The sequence below is a fragment of the Schistocerca cancellata genome, chromosome 9, assembly GCF_023864275.1.
Source record: "Schistocerca cancellata isolate TAMUIC-IGC-003103 chromosome 9, iqSchCanc2.1, whole genome shotgun sequence".
In the NCBI taxonomy this organism is placed as follows: domain Eukaryota; kingdom Metazoa; phylum Arthropoda; class Insecta; order Orthoptera; family Acrididae; genus Schistocerca; species Schistocerca cancellata.
In genome coordinates, this window is record NC_064634.1 from 290,265,192 (window position 1) to 290,292,957 (window position 27,766).

At 42.3% G+C, this 27,766-nt stretch overlaps 1 protein-coding gene across 1 annotated transcript in view; it reads left to right on the plus strand.

The window, feature by feature from the left end:
• The window catches only part of LOC126101360 (aminopeptidase N), a 360,940-nt gene that overhangs the window by 219,045 nt on the left and 114,129 nt on the right, over nucleotides 1–27,766 (plus strand). Inside the window, exons 8-10 of the mRNA XM_049912028.1 lie at nucleotides 6,733–6,889; nucleotides 13,229–13,310; nucleotides 26,503–26,686. Coding sequence (XP_049767985.1) covers nucleotides 6,733–6,889; nucleotides 13,229–13,310; nucleotides 26,503–26,686 — 423 coding nt within the window. The remainder of the gene's footprint in view (nucleotides 1–6,732; nucleotides 6,890–13,228; nucleotides 13,311–26,502; nucleotides 26,687–27,766) is intronic.

Genomic DNA, 27,766 nt, shown 5'->3' on the forward strand with positions numbered 1-27,766 from the left:
AAAAAGACAAAGTAAGGAAAATTCAAATGCAGATGCAAACGAAGATGTCATAATTTCACTCTGGAAATTATGTAAATGTGTCTTGCAACAGTGATCTGCGGACCCTAAGTGATCTGAAAACATCTCTGGTCTGATACTTAAGCGTAATTGAGGAACTTCTGCTGCATGAAGTAGAATTAGTAAATAACTTTTTTGGTAGTTTACGTAAGGTAGTAACTATGTTAGTCACAAGGGACGTTCTCTCTACATTTCCTCAGATCTTCAGTTTATTTTTATCAAGTGTTTATTTTGAAGAAACCTTATGGGCAAACGTTTTGACTACGTCTCGAGTTGCTGTGTGCTAGATAATACAACGGTATAAAAATTAAAAACGCTTTGTTGTTTTGTAATTTACGAAGCAGTAGAGCAACCATAAACATCCTCCCGCATTAATTTTCGCTAAAAACTCGTGACCACTTCGCTCGAAGGTACAAACTTAAGTACCAAGTTTCGTCCATAAATAAGAAATACAGCTTGTTTCGTGAAAAAGCTATGGAAAGGGGAGGGGAAGGGTCGGACGCAAGACCACATCGACCTTCCCGCACTTCGTCATCTGCAGCCGCTAAAGGGTGGCCTTTCTCGGGAATTACTGGCTTCACTCCAGCGCAGTGATGCACTGCCGGCGTTTCCCGAAAGAACTTGCCGGCTTCTTACTGCTGGCAACGCCCTTATATCTTCCCAGACGCCTGCTCCGACACCTATCTCCTGCACTGATTTAGTGACGTCTAAAGTGAAACAGAACCTCGTATGTGTTTATTTTATAGTGGCTCCGCCTCAAGACTGGTTTCATTGGTTCCAGGAAAGCATTTTTCAAATACTTTGTAAAACTGATACGTGAACAGAGTAGTAGAAGGTTGGTTGGAGAAGAAGTTGTCGTTGTTGTTGTTGCGACACATCAAACGCAGCTCTCTACGACAATCCTGAGCAAGATTCTTCATCTCTGAAGAAGTACTGCAACCTACACTATGCGGTCAAAAGTATCCGGACACCCCAAAAAACATACGATTTTCATGTTAGGTGCAGGTACTCCATATCAGCAACCTAAGTAGCCATTAAACATTGTGCGAGAGCAGAATGGGGTGCTCCGCCGAACTCACGGACTTCGAACGTGGTCAGGTGATTGCGCGTCACTTGGGTCGTACGTCTGTACGCGCGATTTCCACACTCCTAAACATCACTAGATCTACTGTTTCCGACGCGATAGTGAAGTGGAAACGAGAAGGGACACGTACAGCACAAAAGCGTACAGGCCGACCTCGTCTGTTGACTGACACAGACCGCTGACAGTAGAAGGGGGTACTAATGTGCAACAGGCAGACATCTATCCAGAACATCACACAGGAATTCCAAACTGCATCAGGATCCACTGCAAGTACTATGAAGTTACGCGGGAGGTGAGAAAACTTGGATTTCATGATCGAGCGGCTGCTCATAAGCCACACACCACGCCGGTAAATGCCAAACGACGCCATGCTTGATGTAAGGAGCGTAAACATTGGACGATTGAACAGTGGAAAAACGTTGTATGGAGTGACGAATCACGGTACACAGTATGGCGATCCGATGGCATGGTGTGGGTATGGCGAATGCCCGGTTAACGTCGTCTGCCGGCGTTTGTAGTGCCAACACTAAAATTCGGAGGCGGCAGTGTTATGGTGTGGTCGAGTTTTTCATGGAGGGGACTTGCATCCCTTGTTGTGTTGTGTGGCACAATCACAGCACAGGCCTACATTGATGTTTAAAACGTTCTTGCTTCCCACTGTTAAAGAGCAATTCGGAAATTGTGATTGAATCTTTCAACACGATAGAACACCTGTTCATAATGCACGGCCTGTGACGGAGTGTTTACACGACAGCAACATCCCTGTAATTGACTGGCCTGCACAGAAACTGACCTGAATCCTGTAGAACACCTTTGGCATGTTTTGGAACGCCGACTTCGTGCCATGGCTCACCGACCGACATCGATACCTCTCCTCAGTGCAGTACTCCGTGAAGAATGGGCTGCCATTTCCCAAGAAACTTTCCAGCACATGATTGAACGTATGCCTGCGAGGTGGAAGCTGTCATCAAGGCTAAGGGATGACCAATACCATATTGAAATCCAGTATTCCCGATGAGAGCGCCACGAACTTGCAAGTCATTTTCAGCCAGGTGTCCGGATACTTTTGATCACATAAGGTATGTCCATTTGAATCTTCTTCCTGTATTCGTGTCTAGAACTCCCTCTACAATTTTTCCCCTCCACATTTTCCTCCATTACCAAATTGACTATTCCTAGATGCATCATATTACGTTTTATCAACTGGTCCCTTCTTTTAGTCAAACTATATCAGAAATTTATTTTCTCCCAAATTCACTCCAATACCTCCTCATTACTTATGCGATCTATCCGTATTGTCTTCAGGGTTATTCTGTAGCACCAGATATCAAAAGCTTGTATTCTCTTCATGTCTGAATTGCTTGTCGCCCATGTTTCACTGCTGTCGTCCAAAACTACATTCCAGACAAATACCTCCAGAAAAGTTCTCCTAACACTTATATCTATATTAGAAATGAATAAATTCCTCTTTTTTCAAAGAAAAATTTCATGCTATTGCGGTTCTATATTTTTATCTTCTCCAGTTTTGCTGCCAAATAGCAGAACCTGTCGACTACTTTTAGTGTCTCATTTGATAATCTAGTTCCCTCAGCATCATTTGACCTCATTCGACTGCATTCCATTACCTTTCTTTCACTTCTGTTGATGTTCATCTTACAATCTCTTTCCAAGACACTATCCATTCCGTTCAACTGCTCTTCCAAGTTCTTTGCCGTCTCTGACAGAATTAAGCCATTGGCAAAGCTCAAAGTTTTTTAATTATGTCCCCTGAACTTAAAATCCTTTTCCAAGTATCTCATTTGTTTCCTTTACTTTTTTGCTCATTGTACAAATTGAATAACACTGGACACAGGCTACAACCCAGTCTCACTCCCTTCTCAACTACCCCTTTCCTTTGATGACCTCCGACTTTGATAACAACAGCCTGGTCTCTACAGAAGTTGTAAGTAATTTTTCGCTCCTTGTATGTTATCTCTTCTACCTTCAAAATTTCAAAGAGTTTAGTCCTTTTAATAGCGTCAAATATTACTCTACGTCTATAAATGCCATAAAAATACGTTTTCCTTTCCATTCTTCCGTCTATCTTCTTTCACAAGACGCAGGATGAGAATTGCTTCGAGTGTTCCCACATTTCTCCAAAATACGAACTGACTTTCCCTTAGGCGCCGGCCGCGGTAGTCTCGCGGTTCTAGGCACTCAGTCCGGAACCGCGCGACTGCTACAGTCGCAGGTTCGAATCCTGCCTCGGGCATGGATGTGTGTGATGTCCTTAGGTTAGTTAGGTTTAAGTAGTTCTAGATGTAGGGGACTGATGACCTCAGATGTTAAGTCCCATAGTGCTGGGAGTCATTTGAACCATTTCCCTTAGGCCTCTATTAGTTTTCCGCTCTTCTGTAAATAATTCGTCTGAGAATTTTACAGCCATCTTATCTACATTAATACTCCGCATATAACTTTACGGTGCATGGTGGAGCGCACTTCTGACTCCACCGTCTGATCGCCCCTTCCCTGTTTCATCCGAGAATGGCGCGTGGAAGGGGTGATTGCTGGTAGACTTCCGCTTTAGCTCTAATTTCCGGTTGTGGTCATTTCGCGAGACGTAAGTAGTAGGGAGCAATATGTTGCCCGACTCTACCCTGAACGTACCTTCTCGGTAGTATACCTCTCCGCGACGCACTGTGCATCTGTTGTAGCGTCAGTCACTAGAGTTCGGTGGGCATCTCCATAATACTCTCACGCCGATAAAACGATCCCGTCGCGGTTTCGCGGTTAATGCTGTGCCGTCCTACTAAGAGATAAAACATGCACTTAAGTGAATTCTTCCGCAGCGCGGACTGTTCTCAAGCGACATATAATGCATCTCAGCTAATAAAAGCTGTAAAAAATTAGCTGCACTGCACATGTCAACAGGGTGCATAACAAGTCTGTCTTTAACACTAAAAGGAAAAAAGTCTTTGTGTTAAACCATTTGTTCTGTACGTAACTTTATATACACACACTTTCTGCCAAGTCCGGTCTGGTACACAGTTCCAGGAATGAATGAAAAAAAAGCATAGGTTTTATTAATCCTTTCACAGTTAGAGCACACACACTCTCTCTCTCTCTAATAGCTATTGTAAGGTCTTAACCCAGGTCTCATGTTGAAAGAACAGCTTTTTATATTAGTTAATAATCAATGTTTAATAGCTTTGATTGTATGCTCAGATACTATGCAGGTCATCATGTTTACACTCAAACTCCTAGTTACGACTGCACAGCACACCATGTGCAGCTTTTTACCCTCCGTAGTAAGCCTCTGTTGTCAGTAAAAAAAATCGAAAATATCTGTAGACATTATCCACAAACGATCATAAACTATTACCGATAATCCATATTCTGCAAAAAATCACTATTAATCAACTTAAATATTAGGAGGATTTGACACGAAGTCAAATAAATCAGTTAAAGAAAAATCAAGGCCTCACATAGATTTAAGATGTTCTCTAGCAGTGGATACTGAGGAGATACTACCTTGATTCATGAAAAATCACTCATGTAGTCGAAACAAATTTTACACAACTATTTATTTAATCAGTAAGGAAAATCATTTATTACACATAAATCAGTTGATCAAGAAAATTATCAGTGTTAAAATTCTATCTTTCACATAAATTACAGAAGAAAAACAATAAGGAAATCTACCTCCAAGATATATTTCTATTAATATTTCTGGACAAACATATGGGAGGATATACAAATTGAAACACATCGGGGATAAATGTCATAACAAATAAAAAAAATTATCCAAACATAACGACAAAAAATCAACAAATTGTCGTAACAAAATAGCGTATGCAAGCAACAGTTATCTTTCTTTTCTTCAGAAAGAGGATGCTGATGGACAAGTATCAAATAATGTACAGATTCACGTGGTCGCCTTGTAAAAATCGTTCAGAGAATTTCTAAGCCCCAAGCGCATATAAAACCTGAGTCATTACGAAAAATGATACGCAAAAATATTCGCACAAAGATACTGCAATAAAGAAACGCAGTTCAGACGCTATGCATCAAAGGAAGTTGCAGACAAGAGCATTGAAGTCTGCGCCCTTCATCTAGAGACACCAGCACGGACTCAACTCCAGCTCGTAAAGGGCACCGTATATGATCAAACAAGTCTGTAAACGAATGGTACCAACAAAGTCTGTCAATTAAACCTCACTTTTGAAGCAGGCGCTGTTCGTGTTGCACAGTATTTTGACACTAGTTGAAGTGGCTACCAATTTAGAAAATCTTTTCTGGCCGTGACTTCAGCAACGTGTATCAAGAAGGGAAAAAAAAACAAGGCGCTGTTCTAGGAAATGGTTGAAATTGAGAAAGAAATTTTGCAAAGTAAATATTACACTCAGAACCTGAGGATTACATCAACTTTCTCCGAACGGACAATCAATCTTTTAATAACCGAGTGTCTTCCCCTTTCATTGGAAAAGAAGACACAAGTATGCGAAAATTTATTCTCTTCTACTTGGTCCTCTACTGACAGTTCATTAAAATACAACAAAGTGGCAACAGATATATCATCCGTGGAAGAAATGGACCGCTTAGATTTTTTATTTTGTTTTATTGTACTTCTGTTTGTATGTTGTGAATAGAATATTGATTCTCTTATTATCCTCTTCCCGTGTAATATGTGACTGGGAAAGACACAACAACTCTACTCTTTTGGCAATTGTCAGTGCTGTTTTGTTTTTATCTTTGATCGTAGTTTGCATGGTTGTGGACGCTCACGATGCAGAGAGACAAATTGTAATAAAATTCTTTTTCACTGAACATGCACAGCGACACACCGACACAAACAATGTCCAGCACCCTGTCAAATCTTCCCTCAATCAAAATTTCTCTCAAACAGGACATTCTCTGTGTTTGACAAATATGTCGAACAGTGTCATACGGTGTCAGATATTTGACAAACTTAGTAAAGTTTGTCAAATTTTTTGATTGTATAAGGAGCCTTAGGGAATCACTAATTCTGACTTACCGCCCTTCCGTGGGCGTGCTAAGAATTACGAAAAAAGTACTACTGTCGCCCACGCGCGTGTCGGCTCGAAGAGCATAGCGCAAGGCAAGCTCGGATCGACTATCGTGCGTCTTTGAAGAAGCTACACGCCAGCAACACCGTGGACAAAACAATATATCGTTGTAATGAAACGAGGCTATCAGCTACTTTTCGATTACAACGAGTCAAGAGAGGCAGAGATGTGATTAAGCAACTACAGTACTTTCCAGGATGAACAAGTTTCAAATCACAGTCCGGGTATCCAGATTTATACTATCCGTGATTTGCCAAATCGATTAAGACGATACTTTCGATGGTTCCTTTGAATGGGACGAGTCTGATTTTCTTCCCCAATCGGAGTTCGTGCTCCGTCTCTAATGAACTCTTCGTCAATGGGACGTTAAGTCCTAATCTTCCTACCATTCATGCAGTTATGGCTGCCTTTCCACGCACTCAGCAAAAATTATTCACTACGCTAGTAAGTGAATGCATAGATCCCAAGAGCAATCCAAAGCACCGCGCACTGACGCATTTGATAACTTCCGGGGTGTGTTCTCAGGTGGAGCCGACGTGGAGGGTGCTGGAGCAGATGGTAACAGCTGACCTGCAGAACGTAATGTCCCTCGACGCCCTCGAGTCATCGCACCAGATTTCTATCGAGGTGGGCCATCCGGACGAGATCAACGAGATCTTCGACAGGATCTCCTATGGCAAAGGTAAGCGGCCATCTTCGTAATCGTTTCTGTTACAACAATGACGACAATATATCGCGAAGTGAGTCGCAGTGACTAAAGAAGAAATCCTCTAACAACGCCAGCTTGGTTTTAAGAAGCACATGCAAATTATAGGATGCATCTTATAACTCTTATCTGTTATACAACAGTTGTATTTGTTATTACAATGCCAAGAGTTAACTAAATCTGTCGACATCGTTTTGTTGCATTTGGTTTCCAGAAAGGAGTGTTTCCAATCCTGTTTATTAGACGTGACTTATCTATATTACTAACCTGCTGAAAAAGGTTCATCGTTGTTGTTGCAGGTTGCCTATGTAACGGCTTCCGGGGGCAACAAAGATTTGATTTTCAGTATTTCACGTGATTATTGACCGAATTTAAAGATTTAAATTTCTGTCATAATCTGCCCCATTAAGAAGTGTAATCTTAACTTAGAAGTTCAACTCCATAAGACAAATATTACAGTGAGAAACTGTGTATTTGCCTTGAGGCAGCGTAAGTGACTTCATCCAGCATTTAAAAATGAGAGCACTTAGCGACTTCCAAAGAGCTTTGCACTTAATTTCAAACTTTTTCCGACCTTTTTCTTGGACACTCTCACAGAATAATGAAAGGGAGCACCGGGGAAGAAACAACACCTTACAAGCAGCGCCAGGCGGGCGCGGACCGCGGACAGAGCGCCCTACGCGAGACGGGCCTCAGAGAGCTGCCACAACTGCAGATGGTGGACGAGCCGGGCGCGGACGTCCGTGGGAGCACCAGGGAGGGGTAGAAAACCTCAGGAGCAGCACCTGGTGGGCGCGGACCGCGAACGGAACGCCCGACACAGGACAGGCCTCAGGGAGCTGCCACAGATGGCGCCCAAGTCGGGCGCGGACGTCCGAGGGAACACCGGGGAAGAGACAACACATTACAAGCAGCGCCAGGCGGGCGCAGACGGCAAAGGGAGCACCCAGCGCCCTCTGGGCATAAATACTGGACAAGATCCTCCAACACGGCAGTCTCAGGTAGCACCTGAAGAAGGCAACGAGTTACATGGCCGAAATATTGTGCCAGAGCGACACAAACATCTGGCAGTAGACCAGATTGTTCGACATGTCAAGATCTCGCCGGGAAAGCCTGAAGAGTTACGAAAGAAAAATAGTTTATCGCTTACCACATTTTCGCTGTACATGCCACAAAGCTTCAGCGCCAGTCATGAGGTTTTAATTTACTACTTCTTTTTACTAATGACTCCATTCACAGCACTTTTTCCAGACAGTATCCATATATACCACCGAATGTTCCTCCAAATTATATCAATGTATGAAACATATGGGTGTGGGTTCCTGTAGTCATGTCCTAGTTCATGAACCACGGGCAACGTATGAGTGGCCAAGTAAGTGGTCCCAACAGTTGGGATACCAGTTACTTTGGAATAAGGCTGGGCATCTCGGACATATTCTGAGTCGTGGTCACCTTTGTGCTCATACGGCAAAACCTACCAAATCCACCGGTTAGTCCCTCAGCCGTTAGGAGTAAAACCCAATGGGACTCGGGGCAAGTAAGGCTAGCAATCTGCTTCCCTGGTACTTTAAATATGATGCTGGCAATAATCAGAGCAAAATGCTCGGACCTTTGGAGGTGACGGAGTCCCACCTCTAACTGACAAACCAGGGACTCCTAAGATACGACTTGGCAAACAAATGGTAATGAGATGGGGAGCTATTAATATCAATGGGGGCTACTCTGGGAAGAAGGTAGAGCTGGCAGAGGCTGCAAGTAAGATGGGGCTGGACGTTTTAGCTGTTAGTGACATGCGGGTAAGGGGTGAGAAAGAAGAGGAAGTGGGAGAATACAAGGTCTACCTGTCAGGAGTCAAAGCAGGAATAGCACAATGGGGTGTAGGGCTTTACATCAGGAAAGAAATGGAACCCAGCGTAGTTGCAATAAGGTATGTAAACGAACGACTGATGTGGATAGATTTGACAGAGTCTAGCTAGAAAATTAGGATTGTGTCAGTATATTCGCATTGTGAAGGGACAGATCAAGATAAGATGGATAGTTTTTATGAGGCACTCAGTGATGTAGTTGTTAGAGTAAAGGACAAGGACAGTGTTCTGCTCATGGGTGATTTTAACGCCAGGATTGGAAATCTAACAGAAGGGTACGAAAAGGTTATGGGTAAATTTGGAGAGGATATGGAGGCGAACAGGAACGGGGAACAATTCTTGGATCTCTGTGCCAGTATGGGCTTAGTAACCACAAACTCCTTTTTTAAACATAAGAACATTCACCGGTATACTTGGGAAGACAGGGGAACCAGATCTGTCATTGACTATATAATAACAGATCAGGAATTCAGGAAGGCTGTGAGGGACACACGTGTATTCAGGGGATTCTTTGATGACACTGATCATTATTTAATCTGCAGTGAAATTGGGATTGTGAGGCCGAAAGTGCAGAAGGTCAGGTCCATATGTAGGAGGATAAGAGTGGAGAAACTTCAGGATAAGGAAATCAGGCGCAAGTACATAACAGCGATCTCAGAAAGGTACCAGTTAGTTGAATGTAGTCAATTACAGTCATTGGAAAAGGAATGGACAAGGTACAGGGACACAGTACTAGAAGTGGCTAAAGAATGTCTTGGAACAGTTGTGTGTAAAAGTAGGATGAAGCAAACAGCTTGGTGGAATGATACAGTCAAGGCAGCCTGTAAAAGGAAAAAGAAGACGTATCAAAAATGGCTACATACCAGAACCCAGGTAGACAGAGAAAGTTATGTTGAAGAAAGAAACAAAGCCAAACAGATAATTGCAGCATCCAAGAAGAAATCGTGGGAAGACTTTGGAAACAGGTTGGAGACTATGGGTCAAGCTGCTGGAAAACCATTCTGGAGTGTAATTAGCAGTCTTCGAAAGGGAGGTAAGAGGGAAATGACAAGTATTTTGGACAGGTCAGGAAAACTGCTGGTGAATCCTGTGGATGCCTTGGGCAGATGGAGGGAATATTTTGAAGAGATGCTCAATGTAGGTGAAAATGCGATCAGTAATGTTTCAGATTTCGAGGTAGAATGGGATAGGAATGATGATGGAAATAGGATCACATTTGAGGAAGTGGAAAAAATGCTCAATAGATTGCAGTGCAATAAAGCGGCTGGGGTGGATGAAATTAAGTCGGAACTCATCAAATACAGTGGAATGTCAGGTCTTAAATGGCTACACAGGATAATTGAAATGGTCTGGGAGTCCGGACAGGTTCCATCAGACTGGACAAAAGCAGTAATCACACCAATCTTTAAACATGGAAACAGAAAAGATTGTAACAACTACAGAGGTATCTCTTTAATCAGCGTTGTGGGTAAAATCTTCTCAGGTATTGTTGAAAGGAAAGTGCGAGTATTAGTTGAGGACCAATTGGGTGAAAATCAGTGTGGGTTTAGGCCTCTTAGAGGTTGTCAGGACCAGATCTTTAGCTTACGGCAAATAATGGAGAAGTGTTATGAGTAGAACAGGGAATTGTATCTATGCTTTATAGATCTAGAAAAGGCATATGACCGGGTTCCTAGGAGGAAGTTATTGTCTGTTCTACAAGATTATGGAATAGGAGGCAAACTTTTGCAAGCAATTAAAGGTCTTTACATGGATAGTCAGGCAGCAGTTAGAGTTGACGGTAAATTGAGTTCATGGTTCAGAGTAGTTTCAGGGGTAAGACAAGGCTGCAACCTGTCTCCACTGTTGTTCATATTATTTACGGATCATATGTTGAAAACAATAGACTGGCTGGGTGAGATTAAGATATGTGAACACAAAATAAGCAGTCTTGCATATGCGGATGACTTAGTTGTGATGGCAGATTCGATTGAAAGTTTGCAAAGTAATATTTCAGAGCTAGATCAGAAATGTAAGGACTATGGTATGAAGATTAGCATCTCCAAAACGAAAGTAATGTCAGTGGGAAAGAAATATAAACGGATTGAGTGCCAAATAGGAGGAACAAAGTTAGAACAGTTGGACGGTTTCAAGTACTTAGGCTGCATATTCTCACAGGATGGCATCATAGTGAAAGAACTGGAAGCGAGGTGTAGCAAAGCTAATGCAGTGAGCGCTCAGCTACGATCTACTCTCTTCTGCAAGAAGGAAGTCAGTACCAAGACTAAGTTATCTGTGCATCGTTCAATCTTTCGACCAACTTTGTTGTATGGGAGCGAAAGTTGGGTGGATTCAGGTTACCTTATCAACAAGGTTGAGGTTACGGATATGAAAGTAGCTAGGATGACTGAGGGTACTAGTAGATGGGAACAATGGCAGAAGGGTGTCCACAATGAGGAAATCAAAGAATGAAATCTATAGATGTAGCAGTCAGGGCGAACAGGCTTAGATGGTGGGGTCATGTTACACGCATGGGAGAAGCAAGGTTACCCAAGAGACTCATGGATTCAGCAGTAGAGGGTAGGAGGATTCGGTTAAGAATGATTTTGAAGTAATAGGTTTAACATCAGAAGAGGCACCAATGTTAGCACTGAATAGGGGATTATGGAGGAACTGTATAAGGGGGGCTATGCTCCAGACTGAACGCTGAAAGGCATAATCAGTCTTAAATGATGATGATGATGATGATGTATGAAACATATTTCAATTGACACGATGTCATAAATATTGAGATGCGTGAAAAACTAACTTCTCTTAAAATAGAGTTGTTTTATACATGGGTGCGCTATTCTTTTAGGGAATCACGCTGATCGTCGTCATCCTAAGCAGGCAACCTAAGCTGGCAACAAAAGCGTCTGGAGCAGATGTTTGCTTCAGTGCAGAAGAGAAATAAATGCACATTTAGGAGCATTATAGCTAATGATAACGTTATGCATGAAAGAACGGCCATAAACGTTTTTGAAGAAACTAGTGTTTCAACTGCGTTGTAAACTTGGCATATGAATCAATCTCCAGAATCTTTTACTGTGCTGCAGAATGTGTGGTTTGAAGCTTTCTAACACATTACAACACTTCACCGGATCGGTACACTCTCCTGGAGCTTTCATGGGAGTGCTCTTACTAGCTCAGTCATCCAAACATATCTCAATAGTTTGAACCGTCAGTGACTCTCCCAGCTCTTCTAAATTCCACATTTATCACTCCTACATATCTTGCTGGAGCATTACTCCTGGGAGAAAGAAAGTGCCATTGTGATGCTTTCAGAATGAATCCTTTCTGTATCTTCCTGATTCCTAGACTGAACGCCACAGAGCGAAGTACTGAAACAATTAAACTTGTAGCCGCATCATTACGATTTTCCAGAAGGTTCATTTCGCCATAATTGGCGGCACACAGTTTCATTAAGCCAATACCTTACATGGCTAATCCATGTCTGTACAATCTACATCTACATAATTGTTCTGCAATTAGCAATTAAGTGCCTGGCAGAGGGTTCATAGAATCACCTTCAAGTTATTTCTCTTCCGTTGCACTCTCGAACTGCGCGTGAGAGAAATGAGCAATTAAAACTTTCCGTGCGAGCTCTGATTTCTGTTATTTTATTACGGTGATTATTTCTCCCTTTGTATGTGTGAGCCAACACAATATTTTCGCAATCGGAGGAGAAAGTCGGTGATTGTAATTTCATGACAATATCCTGCCGCAACTAAAAACGCCTTTGTTTTAATGATTCCCACCCCCATTCGCGTATCATATGCGTGGCACTCTCTCCCCTATTTCGCGATAATACAAAACGAGCTGCCCCTCTTTGGACTTTCTCGATGTCCTCCGTCAGTCCCATCTGATGTGGATCCCACACTGCACAGCAACACTCCAGAAGAGTGCGGCCAAGCGTGGTGTAAGCAGTCTAATAGACTTGTTGCACTTTCTAAGTGTACTGCCAGCAAATCGCAGTCTTTGGTTTGCATTTGCCATAACTTTAAGTTATTCGTAATTGTAGTCTCTTAGATTTTTGTGATTTATCCTATAACCGAAATTTAGCGGATTTCTTATAGTACTCACGTGGATGCTTTCAGCTTGTCAATACTTAGAGTGAAGTGCTACTTTCCGCATCATACAGATAACTTGTCTAAATTATTTTGAAAATACCATTATTCAGGGCGTTAGAGGTAGAAGTGCAGATATTTTTGTTGACGACTGCGAACAATGTATTGAATCACATTACGTCAGTATTTACTTCATTTGCAACTAACAATTATGGCTATTAGGAGTAGTATGTTTTTAGGTTGGTTACTATCTCAAAGTACGTGTGGCAAGAGCAAGCCATTATTGCTCATTTTCAGGTGAGCAGTACGCTAAGTTTTGAAAATTTACTGTTTGAGGAACTACTATATTTTTTGTTTTATTTTAGGTGCTTCCATAATTCGGATGATGGACCATTTCCTTGGAACGGAGGTATTCAGGAAAGGCCTGACCAGATATCTGAACAAGTGGTGAGTACAATCATTTACTGCAGCCTAGTTATTAACTGTCTTCATGAACTGTTACATTTTAGATATATTATAGTTTCGATATCGCGTCGTTTCAGTTAGGTATTACCATCTCATCAGAAATATAAAGTGGACGTTCTAGCAAGTAACATACTTCTAAAATAGGTCGCTCAAATACAACGAGAAATAGAAATCATAACATTGGCAGGTTTGTTTTGTAATTCATACAAGTGGTACGCTGTGGCGTAAACGGTTAGTGGTAAGAGTCCTACTCTAACTACAGTAGACTTTTAAAATCAATCTCACCTTTCATAAAACTACAATGTTCTCGTGATCAGTACAAAATCATTCTTATGTAACGAAATACTAATGAAAGAGTTTCGTCTGAACTGCATTCACCGATAACTTAGCATATTTTTGCAGATTGTGTTCCACAGCTTATATCAATTGTAAAAGTGACGTCATGTAACACCTCAAACTATTGTTTAATTTCTTCTTTGTTGTGCAATCATCTTCGGTCAAAGACCACAATCCACCAGGATTTTTTTTAACAGAAAGTTATAAACATAAACATTATTAACAATTAATGTTCAGTCTTGCTAGGGTAGATTCATGGCATATGGTATAGTGTCTGTTACAATATATGGTCAGAAAAAGGTATATCAGCAAGCAGAATAACCGATAATACAAATTTCTACCTGTTACTGTTGTCATTACTGTCGCTGCTATTAACTGTGAAAGATGAGTTTTGTCAGTATTTCTTAAGTGCAACTGGCGACAAAGCGAAGTGGTATAGTACTTAAGACAGTGGACTCGCAATGTAATGAAGCAGGGTTCAATTACCAATCCGGCCGACAAGTTTTAGTTTTCCCATGGTTTCATTAAATGGCGTGAGGAGAATTTCAGGATCATTACTTTGAAAAATACACGACTATTTTTTTTTCCTTCCTTGTCCATTCTAAGTTTGTACTCCACCTTTGCAGACGTTGCCATCGGCGGTTCGTTAGCCCGAATCTCATTTCTTCTCGGCGATTGTCACTCGACTCACTGTGGAAAGTAAGCCTCCGGGTTCGGGTTCCAGTTCAGCACACATTTTGAATTTGCCAGGACGTTCAAAATGAGTCCGGATGCTGTTTGGACAGACCATGACACTTCAACTGCCAGCCATGTAAATCGTCGGAAAATATGAAATAGTTTTTTAAGATGCGAGAACACGAATCAAATTAATGCAAAAAGTCTGACCGCCGACTTGCCTTACAAGAACTAAACCTGCGTAGGCGACGCGGAACGTGTAGTATCTCTTTAATAGCACGCCATACATCATAATATTTTTGTTATCTGCCTGGACAGCCGTGCGGGTTAAAGCGCGCATTCAGGTCAAATCATCCCAGCGGATTAACGACGAGTTTTGGTGTGCCGGTCAGCCTGGATGTGGTTTTCAGGCGGTTTCCCACCTACGACTAAGTGAATACCGGACTAGTATCCAACTCCCGCCTCAGTTACACGATTCGCAAACATCATTTTATTTTTATTTATTTTTGGAATTGGGCAGCAAAGAACATGCAGCCAACAGTGCTTACAAAAATGCTATGTTACCATAATCGAAATCACCACATCAGAACAATAAAAAGGAGTTAGCTGTAAAAACATAAGTTCTTAACGTAAAACAAAAACGCTTAAAGACGAACATCATAGAGCCAGCAGTAGTTACAACAGTGCTTAGTTGACATTAGTACAGTTTTCACAATAAAACAACACTAAGAATGTGAAGTACAAGCCGTTGTCTCCTCATAACAGTGTCTAGAAGCGATGATTTTCAACTGTTTTGGTGGGCGGGATAACGCCCGCTTCCCAGCCTCATTCGAATCAGAGAAGTCACATGACTTCCACTAAGCGTCACCGAGCTGAACCATGGCCAAGAAGAGACGTTCGGTTTTATGGCCGCCACGTAGCCGGCCTTCTAGTGCTGGGATATGTGCCATTCATAATTCTTGTCGTGAGAAGTAGCTTTCCTGAATGCAGAGTTGAAATCCGTAGAAGGGTTCGGTGTTGGGCGGAACGATCCTTCTGTAATGCTCCTCTCAATGGGGCGGTCAATAGTTTCATTATGGAGAATGCCATGATGCCGTTTTACCCGCAGTAAGCGGACGTCAATGCTCAATGTGCATGGGTCTATTTTGGCCTCCAAGACATATCTGTTAGTCTGTTTCTCGAATGCCGGATGTTGTAGTTTCTGCAGCATCGCAAATATTAGAAAACTTCCTCTCGCTTACACTGAGTAACACTACCCACAGACAGTTGGGGTGCACATATTACGTCCAGAGGGATAATGGAGTGGCGACAGGATGGGCATCCGACCACACCTTACATCCCTCAACAAGCATGCCGACCCTGCGCCAATGCGAGATAAAGGCACAAAAAAAAGAAGACTTCCTGATATTTTTATTTACTGGAGAAGTTGATATCGCACGTATACTAAGAAATCACAAGTAGCACACGATCTGAATATTTTCTGCGCATAAATTAGGTGTTTCCGTCTAAAGGAGAAGCTATGCATTGTTGCCCTGTGTGGTAAAATTATGAACTACAGAGTTAATATTATTAAAGGAAAACAAAGTTGAACGTTCAAAATGACCCAACGACACTAGAGACTGAACACAACCTCAGTTGAACGAGAGCTTTTCACAAGGCAGATGATTTCCTTTTGAAAGTAAAACCATGAGTCACTTACTGATAACACAGGCCAACGATGGAACAACTTTTTTCCTGAAAAAACCTTTTTCTTTTGTGTTTTAGGATGGGAAATCCAAATATGATACTTAAAAAACTGTATCACCCACCATTTCTTCACATTTTACAGTTAAGTTTATTAAATTAAGCGATTTTTAAAGAATTTAATAGTTTTTATATAATCAAGATAATTTAAAAATGAGGTGTAATGAATGTGTATGACGTTGGTAGCACTGCTAAAAACATTTGCTGGCAAAAACAGGTCGATTCTATTTTTGTGTTAACAGATGGTGTTTTGCTTACTGTCAACCTAACCTCACTTTCCCGTTTCCTGTACATGTGATCAGTACAATGTCTAATCGTGGTTGTAAAACCTCTGCTGACAGTTTTTGTTATATTTGTGGTGAATTTATGATTAAAAACACCAGAGAAACATTACAGACTTTGTTAGAAAGGTTTATCTATCATTCTTTGGATCTAAACTTGGGTGCCGGATAAGGCATGTTATGTGTGAGTAGAAGATCTGAGAAAACGGTCCAAAAAGGAGAAAAAAGGCTTTAGATTTGCTGTTCCTATGGTATGGATGGGGCCAAGAAATCATTCCTATGATTGCTAGTTTTGCAGTGGTGATATTGCTTGTTATAATTCGAAAAACAAGAAGGTAATAAGCTACCCTAACCTTCTGTCTGCCATCCGACCAGTAGGGCATGGTGTAGATTTGCCGGTTCCTGAACCACCAGATGATTTAAATTCTATTCCAACAGAAGTATTTTCTGATGTACAATCTGATTTGGATCAACCAGATGATGATGAAGTGCACTGTAATACAGAAAGTCTAGAGCCCAATTTGTTTACTCAGCCCGAGTTTAACGATTTGGTTAGGGATCTGGGCTTAACGAAAGAAAAATCTGAATTGCTTGGCTCTATGTTAAAAGAAAAGAAGTTATTAGCAGTTGGAACCAGCATATACATGTATAGAAAGAGCGAGCAGCATTTTTCAAAGTTTTTTCAACAAGAAGGTGATTTAGTGTACTGCTCTACATTCCCGGTCTGATGAATGAGTTTGGTACTGAATACAAAAAGGAAGACTGGAGGCTGTTTATTGATTCATCCAAAACTAGTTTAAAGGCTGTTTTATTACACAATGGTAACATGTATGCACTTCACCGAGAAGTTCACAAGCGAGTCATCGCAGAAAAAGCTACACAACAAGCTTCAAAGAAAAAGGAAAAGAAAATACAAACCAATTCCAGCTGACAAGTGATACCTCTATTAACACATATCATAGTTTTAAGTAGCTTACTGTAAATACAAAACATGCTGGTTATAGGCGCTACAGTCTGAAACCGCGCGACCGCTACAGTCGCAGGTTCGAGTCCTGCTTCGGGCGTGGGTGTGTGTTATGTCCTTGGGTTGGTTGAGTAGTTCTAAGTTCTAGGGGACTGATGACCTCAGAAGTTAAGTCCCATAGTGCTTAGAGCAATTTGAACCATTTTTTTGTTCTAACAAAGCGTTTCATTAATTTCCCCATTTACCGTATACCATAGGACTTATATACTATATAATAAAAAGCATATTGCTCGAAAACTATGGGTGATACAAAAAATTAAGGCTATATTTTGATTCATCTCATAAAAATCTATAAAGATCAGCTGTCAAAGTAAAAAAAGTTATTCAGAAAAATTTTTTCGTTGGCCTGTGTAATGACTCTATTGATTCTAAATGGAGGCGTTTCCTGTTTCCAAACCGCAGGTTCGTCTTCTGAGGGCTCTAGTTTTCTTGTACGCAGACCGTGGTCTATTGATTATCGTCGCTGCCTTTAGATCGTGGGACCCTGGATTCGATTCACTGCCATCTAGAGGATAGAGGACTGAGAGAGTATGTTGTTCTCATGACTTCATCTCATCATCATTATCATCGGCGCTCAAGTCGCCTAAGAGACGTCAGATTGAAAGACTTGCACTACGTGGCAGAGCTATCCCAGTCGGGTCTCCCAGCCAATAATGCCATACCATCATTTCATTTCGTTTAGCAGTTTTCCTTTATGTCCTTTACATTGTGCTCACGATGAGATGTCGGTGATTTTCCGCTGTGATTAAAGTTTCTTGCGCAGGTCGTATCGTGCAGACTGAACAGATATTAGAAAAGTTTCTGACAAAGAGAGTAATTAACGGTGGCTAGTTGCCGTAACGTCCTCGACACCCCACAGAAAGTCTTGAATGGAAGTTTTTCACTATCAACTTACTCCGTAAAGGTGTGCTTACGATCAGAATAATGCCGTGAGACCTTCTTCACACAAAAATCATAGAATCAGACCTAATCTCAGAGCAGCCTGCTCCCTAGGCTTGTGTTACTTTAAAAAGTTCCGCAGGAGTAGCACAGCAATACCTTTCACAACAGTCTGGCAACACGATGTGGACGTGGATACACACTGGTTTATCGTTGAAGTAAGTCCAGGATATGTTGCACCAAATTTATTATGGCGTTCTGTCATATAAACCCTGACATGTTACACTGCTGTAACAATTAAAATAAAACGCAACATAGCTCATTTCAAAATACATTGATATTTCTACTTCGTAGCCACGTCGGGACTGGTGTGCTGACGCCGAGTAACTCTAGATTCAGGTTCAATTACTATAATGAAATATTTTATTGTGATCGCTCTCGTTCGTAACAAGCACATTAATTTTTGTTATGTCCATACCTTTTGGGTGTAAGCTGATTTTTTTGAGATAAGTAAATGGTCGCAAATTAATATCTAGCGTACACTTTTAATCGTACAACAGTTACTTTAGTTCATAAAAACTGTTCGAAGCGACGAGCACCACCCTCACTCAGTGCAGCAGTTATACAGTGTGAGCAAGAGAAAACTGACCCGGAAGATGTTTCATACAACGTAAGGCAGACAACGCAACTTACATCAGTTGCATGGGACGGATGATGTAAGTTGTGCTGCCTATCTCAGCATGGAACATCTTCCGGGTCAGTTTTCTTTTGCTCACACGTTATTTCGCCACACTCGCTCTAATAAACACTATATCGTGTGTTGTACAATGAGACAGGCATCTGCTACATTACCCTTAAGTTCTCTTCAATTTCTACAAAGGTTTCAGACCCGAGCTACTTCGTATAAGCTCATAGAAAAAAAGAGAGTGACATCCGGCGGCCGCACTATCTATTGGACAAGTACTGAGGGTATATGCTGTTCAGGTGTTTGTGGGCATTAGTATCGAACTGGGATGGTGCGTCTTCTGCTTAAACCAGATCTTCTTGTAGATAACTCCATTACAGTTGAATGATTACTCGTCTGTGATGAGAACAAGCTATAGGAAGTTCAACGCTATAAAGCTACACTAGGTAATCCAATACTAGCATAGAATTGCGAATTGTGTATTGTTTCTCAATGTTGCCCCACAAGTATGCATGCGCGAGGCCTTGTTCGACATAAAACAAGCTATTTACAAATATGCGTCTTCCACACATTGCTCAATCAAAACCTCTTAGCGTCTGAAATATTGTTTTCCGACCACTGGTTTCTTACCGTAAAATATTCAATCTAGCATCCTGTAGCGAGTTTATAATTTGGATATTAAAATTTTGTAAAGCATTTTAGCCCACTCAGTGCGCCGAAGCCCTGACGGAAGGGCTGCGCATGACTCTGATTTTTTTTTCCCTAATGAAGTCGGACCTCCTAATTTACATTCCACTGGCTACTAACGTAATGACCTAACGACAGATCATTACAATTTTTTAATACGGCATAGCGTGTCGTATTATTTATGTATTACGAAATTTACACTTTTCTGTGGCAGTTAATTGAATGGAATTGTGAAATTTTCTTTGGAATATTTCTACTACAGTGGGCGGTCAATGAAGTTGTGTTACAAGCTGTCGTTACAAAATATATAGTTAATTTGTATGTACAATATATTCACAGTATCGTTTCATCCAGAAAAGTGCTAATCTTCTCAGTATAACAAGCATTACATTATGTACCTGTAAATATATTTAAGAGGAACGTTGATAGACTCATCGATTTCACACCGAATTAGCGTTCCGCCCGGCTTGGCCCTGTCTACAAAATTCCTGTGAAGTTTAAACTAACCAGAAGGAAGTTAGAAGGCTTGGTGAGTATTAAATTATAATTCCATCTAATTTGAATGATAATAGGATGAAAACTCTTTCTAAAATAAAAACTGAACCTAAAGGGATTAAAGTTGTCTTTGTAGTCAAGGGATAGTCCTGCTGTTCCATTCCCGCAATTAAATGCTGTAGTTACTCCGTTTGGAGCTTAATAAAAAGGTGGTCATGAAAGGAGATGATTATCCACAAAAATAGTATACGGGAAACTACACTGGTCACGAAACTTAATACAGTTGCACTTGGTCCTGTCTTAATTGAAATCATCGTGACCCAAATATTCACTAGGAAATAAATATCCACACGTTAGCTGGATTGTAACGGAAAATAACGTTCAACGACAGTATGAATTTACAAGATATTTGAGACCAGAAAACTCACAAATACTTTAACTGCTAACAAAATGCACTTTTCATGGGTCTATAATCTTAGCTTCAAAGTGAAAAGCTGGCTCAACCGTAAGTGCTAAACTAAACAGAGGCTACTGCGCTGTTGAGCAAAACTTAAGGATGAAAGTTGACTTTGGAATGATGCGTCACTGTCAAGAAACACAGTTCAATGAAACTTGGACCATACGTAGAATGAACTGCTGCTGTATAGTAGAGAAGGTAACTGAAAGACCGAGCGAGGAGGCGCAGTGGTTAGCACACTGGACCCGCATTCGGGAGGAGGACGGTTCAATCCCGCGTCCGACCATCCTGATTTAGGTTTTCGGTAATTTCCCTAGATTGCTTCAGGCAAATAGCGGGATTGGGTCCTTCCTGAGGGCACGGCTGACTCCCTTTCACCGGCCGCTGTGGACGAGTGGTTCTAGGCGCTTCAGTCCGGAACCGCGTTGCTGCTACGGTCACAGGTTCGAATCCTGCCTCGGGTATGGATGTGTGTGATGTCCTTAGGTTAGTTAGGTTTAAGTAGTTCTAACTCTATAGGACTGATGGCCTCAGATGTTAAGTCCCATAGTGCCTAGAGCTATTTGAACCATTTTTGAACTCCCTTTCCCGTCCTTCCCTTATCCGATGAGACCGATGACCTCCCTGTTTGGTCTCTTCCAGCAAATCAAGCCAACTGAAAGAAATATGCAATCAGACGAACAGAAATGACACTTTTATTCAAAGACACCACGATTTGCGATGGTCCCCTGAACATTACGAAAGGTTCTTAACAGGGCGCGTGCTCTGCAACATGCTTCCACGCTGGCTACAAGTTTGGTAAAGAGTTCTAGTGGTAGGGTGTTCCATTCCTCCACCAGCGTGGTTGACAACTGTTGGATGGTCATTGATGCACATGGATGTACTACACGACGTCTCCCTAGCGCATCCCACACTATTTCAATCGGATTTAAGTCCGCATAACGGGTAGGCCTGTCCCTTTGCCGAATATCCTCTCATTGCAATAGCTGCTCCAACTTTGCTGTTCGATGCGGTCACGCACTCTCATTCATAAAAATGAAGTCAGGGTCGAATGGACTCCTAACAAGGCGCACATGGGTAAACAGTACAGTGTCACAATACCGTTGTCCGGTGTGCGTACCGGGTTCATGAAGTCAGTAAGCTGTTGTAACATTAACACCTAGACCACAAAACGATCATGGTCGACAAATGTTCCTGAGTACATTACGTGTCCCCCACTCTCGTCATGTGACGTTACGTCCATAACCACTTCTCAGGCTGACTCTCCTCTCATCAGAGAGCGCGTGACCCCACTCGTCGCTGCTCCAGTCCCTATGCTTTGGCACCATAGCAAACGGTGCCGGAGATGTGCAGATATGAACGGAACACAACGTACTGGTCGTCGGACACAGAGACCAACCAATGCAGTCATCGTGCCGCAGTGAAGCGTGAGGCTGCGTTCCTTGTAGACCTGTTAATGTGACTGCAGTTGCATTCGCTGTTTGACGTGTGTCCCTTCTTGTCTTTTACACAATGTAGCGGTCACCTGCAGCCGTAGTTGACAGTAGTCGACCACCTGTTCTCTTTCGGGCAGCAGTGACGGTGGTTCAGAACGCTCCTCATGCACGTGAAACAGTGCTATGAGCAATACGAAACTCCTGAGCCATACTCGTCACACTTTGCTCTTCTTTCAGTTTCCCGATGATTCTACCCGCATGTGAAGTCATCCAGATGTCTTCTCTGGTCCATGGTGTAATGAAGAACACCACCAGAGAACACCGTAACTGCTCGTTGATTGACGAAGACTGTCTTTCCCCTTTCCTTCAACTGCCCCTGTTATGGGACCCACCCCTTTTTTAGCTATGACGTCCTACTTTCTGTGCTCATCTGGGATTCCTCTGGGAGCATGCTCCCGCACTTTCATTCATTTCCATCGAGTGGTTAATATGTTATGTTACTTTAAGTAGCTTTTTCTTAAGTTTTGACGAGCATTCCACGCAACCAGTCAGCCATCAGCGTGACTGAAACCAAAGAAAATATTGAAAATCTCTTGAGTGCAAGACGGCCGCGGTGACCGAGCGGTTCTAGGCGCTTCCGTTCGGAACCGCGCGGCTGCTACGGTCACAGGTTCGAATCCTGCCTCGGGCATGGATATGTGTGATGTCCTTAGGTTAGTTAGGTTTAAGTAGTTCTAAGTTCTAGGGGACTGATGATCTCAGATGTTAAGTCCCATAGTGCTCAGAGCCATTTGACCCATCTTTAGTGCAAAACCAAACGCCGTAATCATTTACCCGTCTTGGTGTAGCAGCTTCTTTACTTGAGAACGTGGTCCTACCGTCGTTCCAAGTACATCTACATCTACATGTACACTCCGCTAGACACCAAGTGGTGTGTGGCGGAGGGCACTATTCGCGCCAGAGTCGTATCCCCCTCTCCCCCCCCCCCCCAACCCCGGCTGCTCCACTCGCGGATCGCACGAGGGAGAAACAAAGTCTTAACGCCTCAGTACGAGCTCTTACTTCCCTTATCTTTGAATGGTGATAACTGCACGATCTGGAAGTTGGTGGTAATAATATATGCTCTACATCCTCGGCGAAGATCGGATTACGGAATTCAGTGAGCAGCCCCTTCCGCTTAGCGCTCCGTCTATCTGCGAGTGTGTCCCACTTCAACCTTTTATGAGATTTGTAGCGCTCTAGCGATGGCTAAATGTACCAGTCACGAATCATGCCGCTATTCTTTGGACCTTCTCAATCTCTTGAATCAGACCCAGCTGGTAAGAGTCCCATACAGACGAACAATAAGACTGGACGAACTAACGTATTGTATATTTCCTTTGTTGAAGGACTGCATAGTTTCAGGATTCTACCAATAAACCGCAATCTAGAGTTCGCCTTGCCCGTTACTTGTGTAATCTGATCATTCCATTTGAGATCATTTCGAATACATCCAGATATTTAACGGATGCTACCGCTTCAAAGACTGGGCATTTATTTTGTACTCGTACATTAATGGGGATTTTTGCCTTCTTATACGCAGTAGGTTACACTTACTAATATTGAGAGATAACTGCCATTCATTACACCACGCATTTATTTTCTGCAAATCCTCATTGATGTGTTCACAACTTTCATGTGATACTACTTTCCTGTAGACTACAGCATTATCGGCAATCAGTCTAATGCCGCTGTCAATACCATCAACCAGATCGTTTATGTAAATCGTAAAAAGCAGCGGACCTATTGCACTGCCTTGGGGCGCACCTGCAGTTACGCTTCTTTCTGTTGAAGTCACCCCGTTCAGGACGACGTACTGCTCCCTGTCTGTTAGAAAACTATCTATCCAACCGCATGTGTCATCGGATAGGCGGTAAGCGCGCACTTTTTGGAGCAAGCGACAGTGCGGAACTAAGTCGAACCCCTTTCGTAAGTCAAGAAATATGGCATCAATCTGGAAGCCGGTATCTAAAGCCTGTTGTATACCATGCACAAAGAGGGCCAGCTGTGTCTCGCATGACCGCTGTTTCTTAAAACCGTGCTGGTTTCTGCATATGATCTTCTCAGAGTCTAGAAAGGTCATAATGTCTGAACACAAAATGTGTTCCATGATTCTACAACAAATCGATGTCAGTAGCTTCACAATCAAAATTGTGCTTTCTAACACAGTCGAAAGTCACTGCCTAAACGACGCGTTAACTAACGTGCTTCTACGCGAACGTCGACGCAGTATTTGAAATGTATTAGTACTCACAAAAGTACTTTTTAGCTCGGAGGCTAATATTTTTGTTGAGCGTTCATATGCGGGCTCCTCTGCTATGGGAGTCAAGTACTAAGTCCTGGTGCACGGTGCGCTAATGCTAAAGCAAGCCCCTTCTCTGCCTTGTGTGCACTTCCGCAACGTAAGTTACAAAAAACTAACTCAGTTTTATAGGCGAATGAATGGATATTTGTTATTATCCTAAAATATCTTCTTTAGTCACAATTTTCTGTAGCTTCAAGTTACTTCCCTGATGCTGCCAGTATCTCGCGTTATTGCACAGTAAGCCTCCAAAGGAATCGCATCGCCCGCGCCCGTGTTCCCGGGTTCGATTCCCGGCGGGGTCAGGGATTTTCTCTGCCTCGTGATGACTGGGTGTTGTGTGATGTCCTTAGGTTAGTTAGGTTTAAGTAGTTCTAAGTTCTAGGGGACTGATGACCATAGATATTAAGTCTCATAGTGCTCAGAGCCATTTGAACCATTTTTGAATCGCGTCGCGTGCTATTAATGCCACAGAAGTTGTACATAGGCTAAGAACTTTCTGTAACTTTCTTGTTACAAACTAACATCCGGCACATTAGATACTCTTTCTTACTTCCGGCGTTGCTGCACGTTAGTGGCGCACCACCTCCTACACCTAATGTTTTCAGGTATGACCATGCACTTCCAGTATCTGTGGTCTTTACGGTCTTGTATTTAATAAAGAAATCAGTTAATAAACACGTAGTTTCATCATGTTATGGATAGCATGATTTTTATCATTAAACTTAAGTGAAGCCTTTTATTACTTCTATTATTAAGAAAAATTTGTTTCAATCAAAATTATTAAGCATAACATTGAAATAAGGAGAAAATAAAAGGAATACAAACTTCCCTTACGCTGGTAAGTATGTTCCACGGCGTCTGTTTGCACTAAACCGACCATACACGCGAGAGTTGTGTTTGGAGATGAACAAATTCGTTGCACCTCGCCAAGCGTATCTACAGAGGTCTCCTACCTGGCGTCTTCTACAGATGATGTCCGTTTCGCAGCAGCTGATATTACCAGGTCGCAGATTTACTGAGTGGGTCTTGAGATGCCAGAGTACTGTTATGCGAAAGTCGTGGAACAGCGAGGAACTTGACTTCAGAATGAACACTTCAGGTAAATTTTAGGGATGCCAGCTTTGCCGCGCGGGATTAGCCGAGCAGTCTACGGCGCTGTAGTCATGGACTGTGCGGCTGATCCCGGCGGAGGTTCGAGTCCTCCCTCTGGCATAGGTGTGTGTGTTTGTCCTTAGGATAATTTAGGTTAAGTAGTGTGTAAGCTTAGGGACTGATGACGTTAGCAGTTAAGTTCCATAAGATTTCACACACATTTGAACATTTTTTTTTATGCCAGCTTTAATAGCTGTTTTCAATTCCTACCACAGCACAATATCAAAACAATTTTATAGTCACTGATGTCACACAACCTTTGGGCCAATGGCGCTTAATAACACTTTATAATATTCACATTCACGCCCAGTTTAATAATTACGAGCCGGCCGAAGTGGCCGTGCGGTTAAAGGCGCTGCAGTCTGGAACCGCAAGACCACTACGGTCGCAGGTGCGAATCCTGCCTCGGGCATGGATGTTTGTGATGTCCTTAGGTTAGTTAGGTTTAACTAGTTCTAAGTTCTAGGGGACTAATGACCTCAGCAGTTGAGTCCCATAGTGCTCAGAGCCATTTGAACCAATAATTACGACTGTCAACATCTCACGACCGTTTGTGTTGCCATATGATTATGGAAATGGAAATGAGCGTTTGGTGTCATTGGCCGGGAGGCAGCCATATGATTATGATTTTAACTAATGATAATTAAGCCATTATGCCCGAGTAGTAACAGCCATCCCTGGCGTCAAACTCTTCGACCAATCAGGGACTAGGATTTTTTTTATATTTCGGCTACTTTTTGCCAATAGTTAGCGGGAACGTTGTTCCCCTGCCACATCACCAAACTGCCACGCTGGAAGCTCCACGTCTGGAGGATGCCGCATTTGCCTTCTGTCCAGTCTTAAGGTCTTGCGCAGCGTTGCATCACCCCACGAAACGCATTTAGCATAATTGGGAGACATTTACACAACACTACAGCACTGTTGCTACGCTACACAGTGGTTCGGTCACTACTTTGGCACTCACTGCGGCTGTGTTGCAGGAAGTACCAGAGCTCGACGCAGAACGACCTGTGGGCCGCGCTGACGGAGCAGGCGCACGACTCTGGCTCGCTGCCACATGACATAACCGTGCGCCAGGTGATGGACACGTGGACGCTGCAGACCGGCTTCCCCGTGGTCACCGTCACCAGGGACTACGTCACCGGCGGCGCCACGCTCACACAAGTATGTATCATCACCGACGCAGGCCAACGAAAATATATTTCTTTGCTTACTTTTTTTTTTAGCACTTCAATGTGGCAATAGCTCGGAAGTGTAAGCACACGTAAACTTAGACAGCTGCTGGATCAAAGGAGCTGTGAAAGAACAAGTCCCACCTCCCTCTCTCAGGGCTGGTAGCCCGCACTCTGCATTTGTCCTTCTCCGACAGCAGAACTATAATAGTGATTGCCGATTCTTTTAAGCGCAGTGGGACCCGCACTCAAACCATGTGATAGATCTGGAGAAGTCTCCTCATTCGTTTCAAAATAAGAAAAGGAAACAATGATCAACGCACAACACTAAGCAAAGCTGACTTTCCAAGCATTACCTACTGCAATTAATTGGTGAATTTTACAGTTCCGTAAACTAGTTAGACCCAACCCTTACTAGCTTCTAAAGCAACCACAATTCAGTACCCCCGCCCACCTAAAACGGCCACCATAAAATGTTGGTACAATAATAACTTAATCCTAAGTGTTCTTTTTTTTAACTGAATTCATTTTTGACACACTGTTCACCGCTTTTTTCTATGACGTACAATTTTGTCATAATGTGATTTCGGAATAAACTAGAAAATTCACAAAATACATGAAATTGTAATGAATACAATCTCATTTTTCAATGCGATCAAAGATTTTATTTAAGTACAAACATGGACCCCTCTTTATTACATAGGAAATTTGTATCCATTTGCTTACGTATCCTTTACCCCTCTCCTTGTAGCGTCTAATATAGCTTTTTCTACGGTGACTTGTTTGTTGTTACGTCACTGTGAAGTGACTGGTATTTCAGCGGATATGATACCGGCTTTCTATCACTTGACGTTTTCACGAAACGTTTCAGGGAAAAACTGAAAATGGCTGTACATAAAGTGAATCTTAAAGCTCATCACTCTTCATCGAACTGTGAAACTCCTGAACCTTTCCAGTGTGCTGAGGCAACAGAAATATGATGTTTAGCTTATTATTGCCTAAGAACTCAGTAGCAACCTCCTTGAATGGTAACCAGTCTTCCCTCTCTACTTGAACGTTAGGTAACGTTGTA